This window comes from Phalacrocorax aristotelis, chromosome 20 (assembly GCF_949628215.1).
Source record: "Phalacrocorax aristotelis chromosome 20, bGulAri2.1, whole genome shotgun sequence".
NCBI classification, from domain to species: Eukaryota; Metazoa; Chordata; class Aves; order Suliformes; family Phalacrocoracidae; genus Phalacrocorax; species Phalacrocorax aristotelis.
In genome coordinates, this window is record NC_134295.1 from 7,505,185 (window position 1) to 7,518,611 (window position 13,427).

Here is a 13,427-nt window from a genome sequence, read left to right on the forward strand (position 1 = left end):
TTTAAGTACAGAAATGGATCGATTTGAGCCGAGTGACGTGGTCCATGTCGGCTCGTACCAACTACATCTGCCTTAGCTCACGCAAAGCATTCCTGAAAGCGGCGCGTGTTAAACCCCCCGAGTACCCAGCTACAAGGGCTGAAGCTGCCGAAGTGCTTTGATTGGCAAGAAAATAAAGGGGAAACGTGAGGAATATCTAAATCATGCTGTTGCAGAGCCAGCAATGGTACTCCAGGCCTAGACACCCATCCCCTGCCCACCCCTAAATATTCCCGTCAGCAAGGACAGGTTGCCGTGCACAAAGAGCCTCTGTTTCAATTGTGTGGTTTTGCCGTCATCTCCTTTTTTTTTTTTTCTTCCCCAAAACAAGCCAGTATTTCACTTCGGATGGCAGCGTTCGCTGTGGCGCAAACATGGCCATCTGGTTCGTGCTGCGGGGTTGCGTATCACAAGCCAGGGTTTTCCTGCTCTCGTATTGAGTAGTCGGTCTGTTTCAACTGGTGTCATTGGCTTCCTCCCGTGCAGCACGATGACCGGGAGGGCGAAGGTGCGGACAAGTGGGTGAACAGAGGCCGCGGCCGGGGTGCTTTCCCCCGAGGAAGAGGTCGCTTCATGTTCCGGAAGTCAAGCACCAGCCCCAAGTGGGCTCATGACAAATTCAGCGGAGAAGAAGGAGAAATCGAAGATGACGAAAGCGGAACAGAAAACAGAGAGGAGAAGGACACCTTACAGACGACGGCTGAATAGCGGCGGTGCCTGCGCCTTTCCGAGAGCCCTGGCGGGAGGGAAGGGGTTCAGCACACGCCGGTGCTGGAGGTTGTCAGGGCGATCCTGAAGTGCTGAGCAGAGCTCGGAGTGGAGCTCTGAAACAATCCCGAAGTTAACTGCGTTTCCAGAGTTCGGCCTCCCTAAGTCTGGACTAGAACTGATTAAGTCATTTATGCTCGGATCCACTCGTGGAGTATATCTTCCCAAAGACTTACCTTCTGGACTGGATAAGGTCAAGTGCTGGGTGAGATCCTAGATTATCTCTCGTCTGTGACCTTATTGAATGGTCAGTTATTTTTTTGGTAACAGGCTTTGAAGACAATGTGGATTTCAGTTTGTGCCCATCTTAACCCAGTAGTCTTGACATTTTTGTTTCTTTTATAATTTGAAATAGTAAAGGTCGGGATTAACTCGCCAGTTCAAATTTTTCTCCCCTATTGTGTATTCAATTTTTTAAAATTCATACTCTGCTTATTTTAGGCCTTTACGTATGTAGTAACATCAATTAAAGGATTAATTTTGGAAACTATTTTTGGTTCTTATAAATAAGAAAACAATGAAGCATGTGAATAAACATCTAAATGTTAACTTGTTGGGACCAAACTGCTATGATTTTTTTTAAACTTTTTTTTATGTAACAGTTGAGTTTAGGGCCTTTTAAAAATGATTGTTTTCCTTTTATGTCGAAAGTTAACAGAATTAGCATGGTTTAAAAAAAAAAAACAACCAACCAAACTACACCCTACTTTTCACCACTGTTTGTGTACACTGTTAGGCCTGGTGTGTGCTGGAGTCCCAAACTGCTTGTAGGCATTTTGTGTATCCTCTTTGCAGCTGGTTGTGAACTTGAGTGCTCTTTCCAAGGTAACATAGTTTTCTAAGAAACTTCAGAATTCTAGGTTAAAAATATAAAAGGAGATGAGAATTTTTCAATATTTTTTATTAATCTTTTTATAAAAACAAAAGGCAAATCCCTCCTGTGCTGGTTAAGGACGGCCGTTATGATGTCTTTCTTTTTATCTTCTACTTAAAAATATTCTGAAGAAGTTTGCAGATAGTTCCCTGGCTGAGTCAGTGAGCCCTCGTAGCAGGAGAGGCATGTCCGTGCAGCGACGCTGAGTGTGCACGTGCTGCGACGCCACCGCTCTCCCTCTCCTCCATCTCTGCCTCCCCTTCCCCAGGATTGCTGTGCTGTTTCCCCACACACACCAACTAGAGTTTGGTTTGTTTTGACTTGAACAGTTCCTGTTTAGCAAAGCCCTGAAGTTTGTTTATGCAAATAAAATACAATAAAATAAGTAGTGGGTATAACTCTGTTTTGTTTTGTGTTTGGAGGTGGGGGGCTCCTGTCGCTTTCTGGGCTCACTGGTGAGGCCGGAAGAACCAAATGCCCGTGGCCAGCCCCAGGGCCGAGCTGCGGAAGAGCTGCTGGAAAGGGAAGCTTTAAAACACGCTGGACGGGATGGCAGTCAGGAAAGAGGAAGCGCAGCCGGGTGCCCGTGGGGCTGCCCCCGCTGTTAAAAAGCAGCAATTGCAAGCAGTTACTCTCCTGGTGCAACGCACAAGAGGTTCCCGTTTTCCGTGGCTCTTCAGGCGGGGAAGGCTGTGCTTGGAAGCGAGTAGGAAAACTGCCCTCGCAGCACAGGGGCGTGCAGGGGCAGCGTCCCACCGGTTCCCCCCAGGAGCTGGGCGGGGGCAGGCACTGGTGGAGTTTTCTTGAGTTTGTTATTGCAGATGCAAGAACGGGGCAGCACGTGGGTGTTTGTTTTGCCGTTAGCCTGACGTGCTCTCTAAGTCCGTTGCTAAAAGCAACTGCTGGTTTTTAAGCGTTTAATAGACCTTTTTAACACCTTTGTGTTAGTAGTAATTGCATGGGCGGAAGGGGGAGGTGACACGGCCACATTTCCCAGCCCTGCTGCCAGTAGGGACTGTCACCCGTGAACAGGAAGAACAGCTCCATCCATGCTCTTAAACCAGCCTCCTCGCTGAAGCCACGGCTCCAGGCAGCCCAGTTTTATGCCAGCACTAAAACCCCAGCGCTTGCCAAGCGCAGCCAGGTAAGCTGGCCCTTGTCTTTGCTGGTGCGAGGTAGCAGCTGCTTTTCCGTTGCTGCCACCCCAGAGGAAGATCGCTCCCGCTGTCTGACCTCCATGGGGGTGCTGGGGGTGCAGCCCGCGTGGTGAATTCAGGCGTCTGCCAGCCCTGCAGAGAAGCGTTCCTGGCTCGAGTTGGTTAATGGTGTTGGCTAACAGCAGTTGAGGCAGTAATGTGGGTTAACGGTTCGTGTTTCCCTTCATGCTTGAATTTGAGCCCTTGAGCCAACTTGAGACAAAGGGTGCCCAGTGTTCCTGGCTCCTCAGCCCGAGTGGCCAAAGCCAGGGGAGAGCAGGCTTCCCGCTCTGCATCGGCCACCTCCGCCACCCCGACAGCCTCCTCTGCCCGGTGCTGATCCTTGGGCCCCCTCCCTGCTCCGTGGTTCAGTATTGAGTCAAATGGATTTGGTCTCGGGGAACATTCATGCTGCAGGCCTGGACCAAGCGCTGGCCAGGACCAGCCCGGGAGCCCTGGGGCCGCTGATGACCCTTCTGACTGCTGCGCTCTGCGGAGGGACTTGTGCGCCATGACCCCACCAGCCCTGTGCGCCTGCCGTTTGTGGGTTTTGGCCCCTCTGTGGTTTAGGTTTCACTTCCCCCTCCACACCGGTGGTGACAGACACAGCGAGACCTGGGCGCCTTTGAGCTGCCGTCCAGGGCCGCGTGCGACTCCTGCCTTGGTGCTCCGCTCCCTGGATCGGCAGCCTGCCCCGGCCCTGTGGCTGTGCCCGCGTCAGCTGATTTCGGCTGCTGCCTGCACGAGCAGCTCAGGTAGGGACGCGCCGTGCAGGCGGTGCCGAGAGCTCAGCCCTGGCGCTGGGCACGGCTGTGTCATGCCATGGGCTGCTTCTGGGTGCTGTCGCTGGGGCAGGGGGGCCTGGGGCTGCTCCTGGCCCTGCAGGAGCTCGGGGTCTCCTCCCCTCTCCTCAGCAAGGTACCTCCCTGGCTGTCAGAGCGAGGCAGGAGCGGTTGCAGAGCCATGAATCCCTTCTGCGCTCTGCAGGGGCAGCTGGAATTGGCTGCTTCTCCTAAACCCACCATTTAGCAGCTATAGCCCAAGCTGTGCACCAGCCTTGCCAGGCTGCCGCGAGCACACCGTGCCCAGCCCGGCAGCTGCCGAGCTCACCGGGCAGCGGCAGCAGGAGGGTTGGGACAAATTCCCTCTGGCTCCGGGCAGTGATGCTGGGGGAGGTGGTGAATCACCTGTAGTGAAGACGTGAGTGTCTGGAGGGTGTAAGTCAATATTTGGGCAGGAGAGAGGCCACAGCGGTGTCCATGCCTCAGGTGGGATCACCCCAGAGGAGACCAAGCCCACGCGAGGGGAAAAGGTGTCTTTTTTCCCCATTATGCTGTGGCTGCAGCCTCGGGCCCCCTCAGATGCCAGCACCAGGCGACAGCAGCCCCAACTGCCTGGCTTCCACACATTACTGCTGCTGCCTTGCTGCACGGGTGCCCCTGAGCTGGCAGCTCTGCCAGGGGGACTGGGGAGGGCTGGCCCAGCCATGCCCGAGCTCACCCTGCCCTGGTCCTGATCAGCCCGGCCCAGGCGGCTCCTGCGCAGCTGCTTGCAGGAATCCAGCTGCACCAAAGCCTGCTGGCAGCCTCCGGCACAGCTGGGAGCTGCCAGTGGAATAGGGCAGCCTTGTGGGTTTGCCCTCAGCTCCTGGTGCCTTCCTCTCCCCCAGCCCTTTCTTTCCACGCAGTGGTTTCATGACTTCCTCTGCCCTGGCTGCTGTGCAGCAGCCCCAGCCCCAGCCTCCCGCAGCCCAGGCCCTTGTCACCGAGCCACCCTGCTGCCGTGGGGCCCCAGGCCCGCCGCCTGCATCGGGCTCCTCCCGTGCAGTGGTGGCAGGGGGCGAGCTGGGCGGCGGGGTGCTAGGGCTGGGTGCGGGTGCAGAGCAGCTTGTGTGGGAGCTGGCCTGGTGCAGAGCTCCCTGTGCTGGTTGTGCCATGAGCGGGGCCACCGTGCAGCGACTGTGGCAGGGAACCTTCTCCCCTCTGTCGCAGGTGCCGACCCTGACGGTGAGGCTGAGACACCGCACTGAAGCAGATGCCCAAGCCCCTCCCAGTGCCGGAGGAGAAGGTGGATGAGCGGCTCTGTGCTGGGGGCAGTTTGGGACTCGGGGGTCATGGGGCTCTGCAAGCCAGTGGGTGCTGCCTGGGCTGGTCCCTGGCTTAAAGCTGGGACCCTCGTGCCCCAGCAGGTCTCCTCTTCCACAGGCAGAGCTGCGGCCGGCGGCGCAGCACCCAGCACCCAGCCCACTGCCAGAGCTGGGTGAGTTACCCTGTCCCCATGCTGTGGGCTGGGGCTGTGCCCTGGGGGGGCTTGCCTGGGGTGCTGGGGGGACTCAGGGAGGAGCCAGACCCCACGAGCCCTGTCCTGCCCTTCCTGCGCAGACAAGGAGCCGCAGTTCTGCCGGGCCCTGTTCGACTACACCCCGGAGCTGCCAGACGAGCTGCCGCTGCGGCGGGGAGATGTGGTCCAGGTCCTCAGCAAGGTGAGGGGGCGTGGGGGACAGGAGTGACCCCGAGGCTGGTCCCTGGCACTGACGCCTGCCTTGCCCGCAGCGGACAGAGGTTGAGGGCTGGTGGGACGGGCAGTGCCGGCACTGGAGAGGGCTCTTCCCCAGCAACTTTGTGGAGCTCCTGCCGGCGCCAGTGTCCACGGTGAGTGAGGGTTGCATTGGAGCTGCCCTGCCCGTGCTGCCCCGGGGCTTATGCGTCCGGACCCTGCACACCGGCGGGCTCTGTGAGGCCAAAGTCTGGCATCCACGGGGCTGTGACATGCCAGCGGTCCCTGCCGGGGGTCCCAGCGTCCTCACCCAACCCCACTGTCCCGCAGCTGAGGCTGGTGATGCCATCCCGGGATGCAGAGTCTGGTGAGTCTGGCTGTGGCGGCCATCCGGCCCTGGGGGACTCCGTGTCGCACCGCAATGGCCGGGTGGCCCCGCAGCTGGGTGCGAGGTGGGTTGGGGCAGTTAGGGACCAGCCGTGCTGGGGGGCAGGAGGAGCGCGATGGGGCACAGGGACGCAGCGTGGACCAGCACCGAGGTGCTCTCTGCTTTGACATCTTTCCCAGCATGGGGCCAGTTTCCTCTGGCATTTCATGCACCGTGTGGGGCCGGGGGCGTCTGGCACGGCACTGTGCGGCCTGGCCTCGTGGGCAGCCCCGCACCAGCAGGATGGAGCAGCTGTGGCTCTGGGGGTCCTGCAACTGGGGACTGCCTCAGCAGCAGCACCTGCGCAGTGCCACACTGCACCTGGGCTGTGCTGGTGCTCCAGGAACTGGGGGAGCTGCCGAGGGGCAAGGGCTGGTGAGACACCAGGCAGGTCTGGGCACCACCGACCCCGCGATGGAGCCCTGGGGCCTGGAAAGCAGCTCCCTGCACCCTCAGGGCTGGGCCCCCTTGTCCCTGTCCTCGTCCCTGTGGCCCTTGTTGTGTGGCCGTCTCTTTGGCTGGATAAAACCCACAGATGCCTGTGAGGCCGTTGTGGCAAGGGCCGTGCTGGTGGCAGCAGAGACCAGGCAGCATCAGGGCTGCCAGCCCGCTATGGACACAGAGTGGCCTGCCACAGGGACAGGGTGCCCCACCGTGAGGACAGGGTGGTCTACGGGCACATGCCTGTGGCCTTGTACCCCATGTTCTGCTCTGCCAAAGGGGCCCGCCCCAGCGGGACCCCCGGCCTCGGTGGCAGAGGGATGCTGCTGCGCTGTAGGCAGCGGTGGGACGGCATCCTGCCTCTGCCACGGTGACGGTGCTTTGGGGGAGGTTTGCAGTCACCTGCTCTGCCACGCACAGAGGAAGCGCCGACCGCAGCGGGGCTGGGTGCCGCGCCGGGTATGAGGCTGGGTGCAGGGCTGGGTGCAGGGCTGGGTGCAGGGCTGGGTGCAAGGCTGGTGGGTCAGGTGGATGCCCCCTGAACCAGCGGACAGGGCCCTGGGCACGTGGTGCTCGGGGCAGTGGGGCAGAGCTGCCATGGGGCTGGTCGGGTCCTGCCGAGCATTGCTGCCAGCCATGGCAGACGTGGGAGATGTCACTGGCGGGAACCACAGGCCCAGGAGTGCCGTGGGGCGATGTCTCCCACCAGTCCTGCCTATGGGTGCCTCTTCCCAGCACCCCCCATCCCTGTCCCTGTCCCCACATGCAACCCGGAGCCCAGGGCTCCTGGCAGGAGTAGGGTGAGGGGATGGAGGTGAGGGTCAGGAATGGGGTGGTCCCTGGTGACAGTGTCCTAGCAGGGCGGGGGGGGGCTGTCCCCCCCAGCCAAATGGTCCCTGGGAGAGAGGCTGTAACGAGGGCCTGTCCCCCAGGCCCTGACATGCCCCTTTGCTCCCCAGCAGCCTGTAAGACAGCGAAGGACGAGGTAGGCGAAGAGTGGGAGCACCCAGGTGAGTCCCTGGGCTGGGCTGGGGGGGAGGAGGGAGAGACTGGGGTAGGGACGTGCCGGGACAGGACTCGGTGCCTGGGGCAGGTCCCTGGTGCTGGGACATGGCCGCGGCTGGGGCTCCGTGGCGGGAAGCACTTCCTTCCCCGCTCTCACCCGGCCATGCTGCGCGATGCTCGCTGTGCCGATCCCAGCCCCATCCCCCGTCCTGCCTCCTCTCCCCAGCACTCCCGGCACCGGCGAGGATGGAGCCAGCCAAGCTCCCCACCAGCAAGAGGATGGCTCCTGCTCCCCCCGTCCCTGCCAAGGCCAAACCGGCCGCCGTGCTGGCGAGCAAGTAAGACACACGTGCCAGGGTATCTGGGGCTGCCACGATGCTGCCAGTGCTGGGGTTGTGCTGATGTCCATGCTTGGTCCCCAGCGCGGGGCTGGCGGCTCCCCTGGGAGGGCCAAGCACAGCCCGGCTGTGCCACTTTACCACCTCTGCCATCCCCAGGCCCGGCAACGCCCAGCCCTGCGCCTCGGCCGATGCGGAGTGGGGCAGAGCCGGCGACCCAGGTAGGTGCTGGGCACCAGCACCAGGCGCTGCAGCCACCACGGGGCCATGCCCAGTGCCGACACCCTCCTTTTGGCAGATGCTGACGGCTTCAACGCGGTGCCGGTCACCACGGCCAAGCTGAGCCACCCCACTGCTGCGCGTCCCCGGGTGCCGGGCCAGCGGCCGCCCAGCCTCAGCCCGGGGATTGTGGGTGGTCCCTGCGGGGGGCAGCAGCCCCAGGGGCCGCCCCGCACCGGGCTCTGTGCCCCTCTCCCTGGCGCGGGGCAGGTGCCTGCCCCGCCACGGAGCACGGAGGTGCCGGCCGTGGTGCGGCCAGAGGACAGGCTGGCCCTGGAGGACCTGAAGGCCGAGGTCCGGTCCCTGCACATCCTCGTGGACCTGATGCGAGCCCAGCACCTGTGAGCGGGGATGGGGGTGTCAGGGCGCAGGTGGTGGGGGTCCCCAGCGGTGAGCGGCCGCTCGCTGTCAGGTCCAGCCCCAGCTGAGCTGTCCCTGGTGCGTTGCAGGCGGGACCTGGAGGACATGCGGCTGGAGATATGCCAGGAGCGGGCCAAGCGCCAGGTGCTGCAGGTGAGTCCTGGGGTGAGGGGCTGCCCCTATGCTGGGGTCCCTGCCACCCCCCCCAAAGCTCACAACCTCTCCCCACAGGCAGAGATCGAGTGGGTGAGGAAGGTGCTGCCCTGATAGCACAGCTGTGGCTGCGGCACCCAACCCTCTGCAGCCCTGGGGGCGCGGGGCAGGTGAATGGCATGCGGTGCTGCAGGCGCTGTGCTGGTTCTGTGCCATGTCGTCCCCCCCCCAGTCCCGCTGCCCCCAGCCCGCATCTGCACTGATGGGGCACGAATGCCTGCCCCACACCCACGCACGGCTCGCTGTGGCGTGGCCCTTGAACAGTGCAACAGCCCCTGGGGTTAAAAATACTGTTTAAAATAAACTGATTTGGGTACAGACCGCTGCTGGGCTGTGTGGGTGCTGCAGAGGGCAGACCCTGGGGCTCTGTGGTGCTGGGCTGGGCTGGTGCTGCTAGGTACGGGGGTTCTACCATGGCACGGGGCGCTCCACCACGGCATGGGGAGGGGGTCCCACCAGGGCTGGCTCGCTGCAGAGCCCAGGGAAGGAGCCTGTGATGCTCAGCCCTAGGTGCTGGGAGCGAATGTGCTGGCGGTCACGGGCAGGGCTGCAGGATCCACCAGCAGGTCCCCGGAGTGGGGCTGAGTGTCCCCTGCTGCCTCCTGCACCTCGTCCTGTGCTGGGGGGCAGAGGCAGGGCCTGCTGAGCCGCCTCCTCCTCCTCCTCCAGCCCCCGCATGATTTCCCAGCCCAGCCCCAGCCCTGGCGCATCCTGGCCTCCAGCCATTGGCATGGAGCCGGGAGAACATCTGGAAAACATCTGGATCCTGCTGGCGCTGGGGACCAGCCTGGGAAGGAGCTATTTTTATAAAGCTGCTGGGGAGGGGGTTGGGGAGGGGGCAGCGGGGCCCCCCGCACCCTGCGGGGCTGGGAGCGTGGGCAGGACGTGGCCCAGCCCTGCGGGGAGCAGCAAGAGTCCCTGGAGAGCGCCCGCCACCCCGAGAGCCCAGCAGGGAAACATCCGCCCCGGCCCCGCAGGGAGGGCGCTGGGTCAGGGCCGGGCGGTGCCGGAAAGGGCCCTGGCTAATTTTAGTGGGGCCGGTGGGAAGGGAACTGGTCAGGGGAGCCGGAGCCCCCCCAGCACCGCTTGTGCCAGCTGCCGCCGCCTCGGCCACCCCGGCATGCAGGCTCCCCCCACGCTGGGCTCCAGGTAGTGTATAACAGCACCATGTTTCTGGGGCAGGACCCCACAGCTTACATGGCTGTACAGCCTGACCGTGACCCACGGGGATGGGCCTCCCTCCGGCACCAAGCCGATGGTGCCAGCACCGCAGCCAAAGCCGGCAATGTCTGCCCTGTCCTTGTCCCCGCAGGGTCCCGGGGCTACTTGGCTGGTGGCAGCAGTCGTACCGATGGCTCAAAGTGCATCATGTCCCACAGCAGTGGGGGTGAGTCTGGCTCCAGAGGGGTGCACATGGCACCGGGGTCTGGCTGGCAGCGGTGCAGAGATGCTCCGGGGCAGCTCCTCCAACCCAGGGGCAATGAGCAGCTCGCCCATCCTCCTCTCTTCTGGCCTCAGACTGGGTCCTGGGCAGCTCCCAGGGGTGGCACGTTGTCAGCTGAGCTACTGGGGGGAGCCAGGCACGGTGCCGGGGCAGCCGCCCCTGTGCCGGGGCTCAGTAGTAGTGGACACGGCCCAGCGTGCCAGTGCCGGTGCCCAGGATGTCAGGCTGCCCGTTGCGCCAGATCTCGCGGATGATGCGCTCGCGCTCCTCCAGCCGCTGCGCCCGCTCCAGCTCCTCCGCTGAGGCAAAGACGTTGACAGCCAGCGCTCCATCCCCAGGGCTGTGGCTCTCCAGCGGGATCTCGGTCACTGGCAGCAGCGACTCAGATACTGCTCGGTCAACAGTGTCCTCCTCCTCGTCCTCGTCCTCATCATCCTCCTCCTCGTCCTCGCTGAGGTCCCTCGGGCGGGGCAGGGGACGCATGGGGGACTGGCAGGAGAGGCGCAGCACCAGCAGGCACAGGGTCAGCACCAGCCCAAAGCAGACGCCCAGCACAAAATAGAGCCCGAAGCTCTCAGGGTTGGCTGTGGGGAGAGCAGCGGGGATGAGGGACTGGCCCGTGCCTGCCACGGGGCCTGCGGTGGCCCCAGGGTCCCCCGGGACGTGTCCCCAGTGGTTCTGGGCTCACCTCGGATGTGTGCGTATGCAGCCATGCTGTTGCTCAGCAGCTCCATGTCCTGCCTGCGGCTCTCCATCCTGCACCCGGTCACGCTCAGTGTTGCTGGGGATGGCACGTGCTGGGCATCTGTGGGACATGGGGGCTGAGCAGGGTGCCACTGGGGTCTGCAGCACCCCCTGGAGCCCACTGTCCCCTCTGGGGCCAGTCCCACATGCGGCCGTGCCCTGAGCTGGAGCAGGGACTTGTACCCAGTCTGGGCTGCGTGGGCAAGGGCCAAGTCCTGCCAGGTGCTGAAACAGAGCCGTCCCGCTGTCCTTCCTGCGGGACCAGGACGGATATGGCTCCTCCAGGACACCACGTCAAGCGGATCTGTGGCACTGGGCCAGGCTTTCCATCCCGCGCCCCAGGACACGGGGGCCGGGCTCGGTGCTGAGCGGGGCCGGGGTCCCAGCACACCCCTGCAAGCCTGCCCACGCCAGCAGCGCCTCGGGGCGCACAGGAGCTGGTGCTGCCGTGCAGATGTGTGCGCATACACGTACTCCCCACAGAGCCCCTCTGGGGCCGCGTTCCCCCCCCGTGCTGCTCCCAGCCCAGCTCCAGCCTTGGCTGTTTGCTCCTGGGCCCCGTGGCATGGGGGCACGGACCAGGCCATGGCGCAAAGGCCGCCGCGTCAGCAGGCGGCAGGGACCTCTGCTGAGCTGGGGCTGAGCCTGTGCCCTGCCAGCTCCCACCGCAGCCCTGGAGCAGGACAGTCGAGGGGGGCAGGCGCTGGCCCCTCTGCAAGGGGAAAAGCTGCTCACGCCCTCCCAGCGGGGCCACAACGGCACCCACGGGAACCTGCCCTGGGACCTGGGAGGGGACGTGGGGGCCCCGAGCTGCCTCCTCCATTACACCGCTTGGGAATGGGGTGCCTGAGCCCTGGCTGCGACCAAGGAGCTCAGCACCAGCCCTGGCAGCCCGTCCCCGCGGCCCCTACGATGCTGGTGTGGGGCTGGGCCCCCCCTCAGCTGCAGGGTGCCGAGGCCCCCAAGGTGGGGGACTTGGTGTGGGGCTGGGCGCGAGGTGATGCAGCGCCTGGCCCTGGCAGGGGACGAGCTCATTTCCCAGAAACAGCTCCAGGGAGGGAAGAATGAGGAAAGAAATGCGGAAAATGTGACACATCAGCAGAACCGTCCCAGACAGTCCAGTGCTGCAGGGCCACCGCACATCCCAGGGCTGGGCAGCCCCTCACGGTGGGACACCCCAAAACATAGCCAGTGGTGTCCCCAGAGGGGGTCCTGGTGCCCTCCCCATGGAGCAACCCCACTGCCAGCCCTTGCAAGGGGGCTGGCTGGGAGCTGCACAGCCCTGCTGTGGGGCTGGAGGGGGAGAGCCCCGCCATGGGGCTCCAGGGACCCCCGCCGGTGGCAGGGCTGCTGGCGAGGACACCGCAGGGCTCGCTCCAGGGCCACGGGGTTGCTCAGCACCCCAAGCTGGGCGCCCACAGCTCTGGGCCGTGGCAGGGTGGGGGTCCAGGGCTGTAGAAGGCACAGTGTGAGCGAGCCTTGGGACAGCCAGAGGGAGCTGGGCCCTGGTGGGTGCCGTGTGCTGGGCTGGAGGGTGCTGAGTCCCCACTGCCGGAGCTGGGGCTGCCCTTGACCCTGGGGGTCCTGGACCCCTGGGATATGGGTGCGCCTGTGGGCACGGCCGCAGAGGACTCAGCCCTGTGTTCCCAAGCGCCGAGCCCTGCGTCCCCAAGCACCCAGTCCCCAAGCACCCAGTCGCGAAGTCCCCAAGCGCCGAGTCCCCAAGCACCCAGTCCCAAAGACCCCAAGAACTGAGCCCTGTATCAACTGCTGCATCCCCGAGCCCTGAGCTCTGCATCCCCAGGCACCGGTGCCTGCGTCCCCAAGCCCCGCGTCCCTGGGCACAACACCAAAACGCCTTGAGCAGGGGATGGGGTAGAGTCACGGCAGCCCACCGTGGCCATTCGGGCTGGGTGGACGCAGGGTGCTGGGTGTCCCTCGGGATGTCCCGTCTGCCCCGTGGTCCCCAGCAGCCCTGAGCCCCGTGCTGGTGCCCGGCGGCTGGCGGGGCTGGTACTCACCGGGGTTGCGGGCGGCCCCGGAGCGGGGCGAGAAGGCGGGCGGCGGCAGGAGCCCGCTGCACTTTGGCTGGAGAGAGGGAAGAGAGAGAAAGGTCTGTTTAGCATTAACGCCGCAGCAACAGGAAATAGTTTGGAGGCGGCTGGCGGTCAGCGCTCCCCGCCAGAGCCAATGGCAGCCCCGTCCCAACGCCGAGCGGGGCGCGGGGCCGGGGTTCGTCCTGCTCCCCCGGGACGCTGCGCTCGGCCCTGCTGCGGAGACGCCCCGGAGCGGGGAGCGGGGCTGCAGGCGGGCGGCTCCAGGCCCCATCCCCTCCATACCCAGCGCCTGTCCGGCAGGATGGGGCCCGGCCCTCTCTGGGCTAGTGGTGCCAGACACTGGCCGAGCACCCTGGGCTCGCGGGGTTGTGCCTCGGCTCGGCGAAGTCCCGCATGTTGCACCGCAGCCCCACGGGGATGGGTGTGCAGGAGCTGCTGGGGCAGCCCCCAGCCCCAGGCAGGTGGGGGGCCGGGCTGGGTCCTGCCCTGGTCCTGGCTGCCCCCAGTGGGGCCATGCCAGGATCGAGCAGCCCAGGCCAGGGGTCCAGCCCCGCTGCGGCCCACCCTGCAGCTCAACGTGATGCTCCAGAGCAGCTGCTGTGCCAGGCAGAGCCGAGGGCACGGGCAGGGGGCTCTGCCCCTCCTGGGTCAGCCCTGGACACACCAGGACTGGACCTCCCGGACACAGGGCTCTGTGTCCCATACTTGTTCTTCTAGTTGAAGATGCCCCTGCTCAGGGCAGGGGG

General features: G+C 64.1%; 3 protein-coding genes across 11 annotated transcripts in view; 2 read left to right on the forward strand and 1 right to left on the reverse strand.

Annotated features, from left to right (window-relative positions):
* The window catches only part of THRAP3 (thyroid hormone receptor associated protein 3), a 33,597-nt gene extending 31,518 nt beyond the window's left edge, over nucleotides 1-2,079 (forward strand). For all 8 annotated transcript variants that reach the window (XM_075114892.1, XM_075114893.1, XM_075114895.1 and 5 more), the window contains one exon: nucleotides 526-2,079. In XM_075114892.1, the coding sequence (XP_074970993.1) occupies nucleotides 526-747 (222 nt within the window). In that variant the 3' untranslated portion in view covers nucleotides 748-2,079. The remainder of the gene's footprint in view (nucleotides 1-525) is intronic.
* A 2,360-nt stretch (nucleotides 2,080-4,439) lies between these two features.
* On the forward strand, nucleotides 4,440-8,597 carry SH3D21 (SH3 domain containing 21). Its single transcript, XM_075114900.1, has 11 exons — nucleotides 4,440-4,944; nucleotides 5,082-5,136; nucleotides 5,259-5,359; nucleotides 5,430-5,528; nucleotides 5,704-5,740; nucleotides 7,201-7,251; nucleotides 7,473-7,584; nucleotides 7,744-7,805; nucleotides 7,883-8,204; nucleotides 8,313-8,376; nucleotides 8,455-8,597. Exons 1-11 carry the CDS (start codon nucleotides 4,912-4,914, stop codon nucleotides 8,488-8,490), a joined length of 972 nt encoding a protein of 323 aa, XP_074971001.1. The 5' UTR covers nucleotides 4,440-4,911; the 3' UTR covers nucleotides 8,491-8,597.
* Nucleotides 8,598-9,586: 989 nt separating this feature from the next.
* EVA1B (eva-1 homolog B) lies at nucleotides 9,587-12,810 on the reverse strand. 2 transcript variants are annotated; one of them, XM_075114899.1, is made up of 4 exons: nucleotides 12,699-12,765; nucleotides 11,961-11,971; nucleotides 10,569-10,701; nucleotides 9,587-10,464 (listed from the first exon to the last, which is right to left on the reverse strand). In XM_075114899.1, exons 1-4 carry the CDS (start codon nucleotides 12,748-12,750, stop codon nucleotides 10,052-10,054), a joined length of 609 nt encoding a protein of 202 aa, XP_074971000.1. In that variant the 5' UTR covers nucleotides 12,751-12,765; the 3' UTR covers nucleotides 9,587-10,051. The 2 variants fall into 2 exon arrangements, with proteins under 2 accessions (XP_074971000.1, XP_074970999.1); XM_075114898.1 differs by lacking the exon at nucleotides 11,961-11,971 and having other exon boundaries at nucleotides 10,569-10,685; nucleotides 12,646-12,810.
* Between the last annotated feature and the right edge of the window lie 617 nt (nucleotides 12,811-13,427).

Coding starts and splice junctions, on each gene's coding strand:
- EVA1B (XM_075114899.1), bottom strand. CDS start 12,750: ATGCTAAACAGACCTTTCTCTCTCTTCCCTCTCTCCAGCCAAAGTGCA. Junction 10,465..10,568: donor TGCATACGCACACATCCGAG/GTGAGCCCAGAA, acceptor CTCTCCCCACAG/CCAACCCTGAGAGCTTCGGG.
- SH3D21 (XM_075114900.1), top strand. CDS start 4,912: ATGCCCAAGCCCCTCCCAGTGCCGGAGGAGAAG. Junction 5,137..5,258: donor CAGCCCACTGCCAGAGCTGG/GTGAGTTACCCT, acceptor CTTCCTGCGCAG/ACAAGGAGCCGCAGTTCTGC. Junction 5,741..7,200: donor ATCCCGGGATGCAGAGTCTG/GTGAGTCTGGCT, acceptor TTTGCTCCCCAG/CAGCCTGTAAGACAGCGAAG.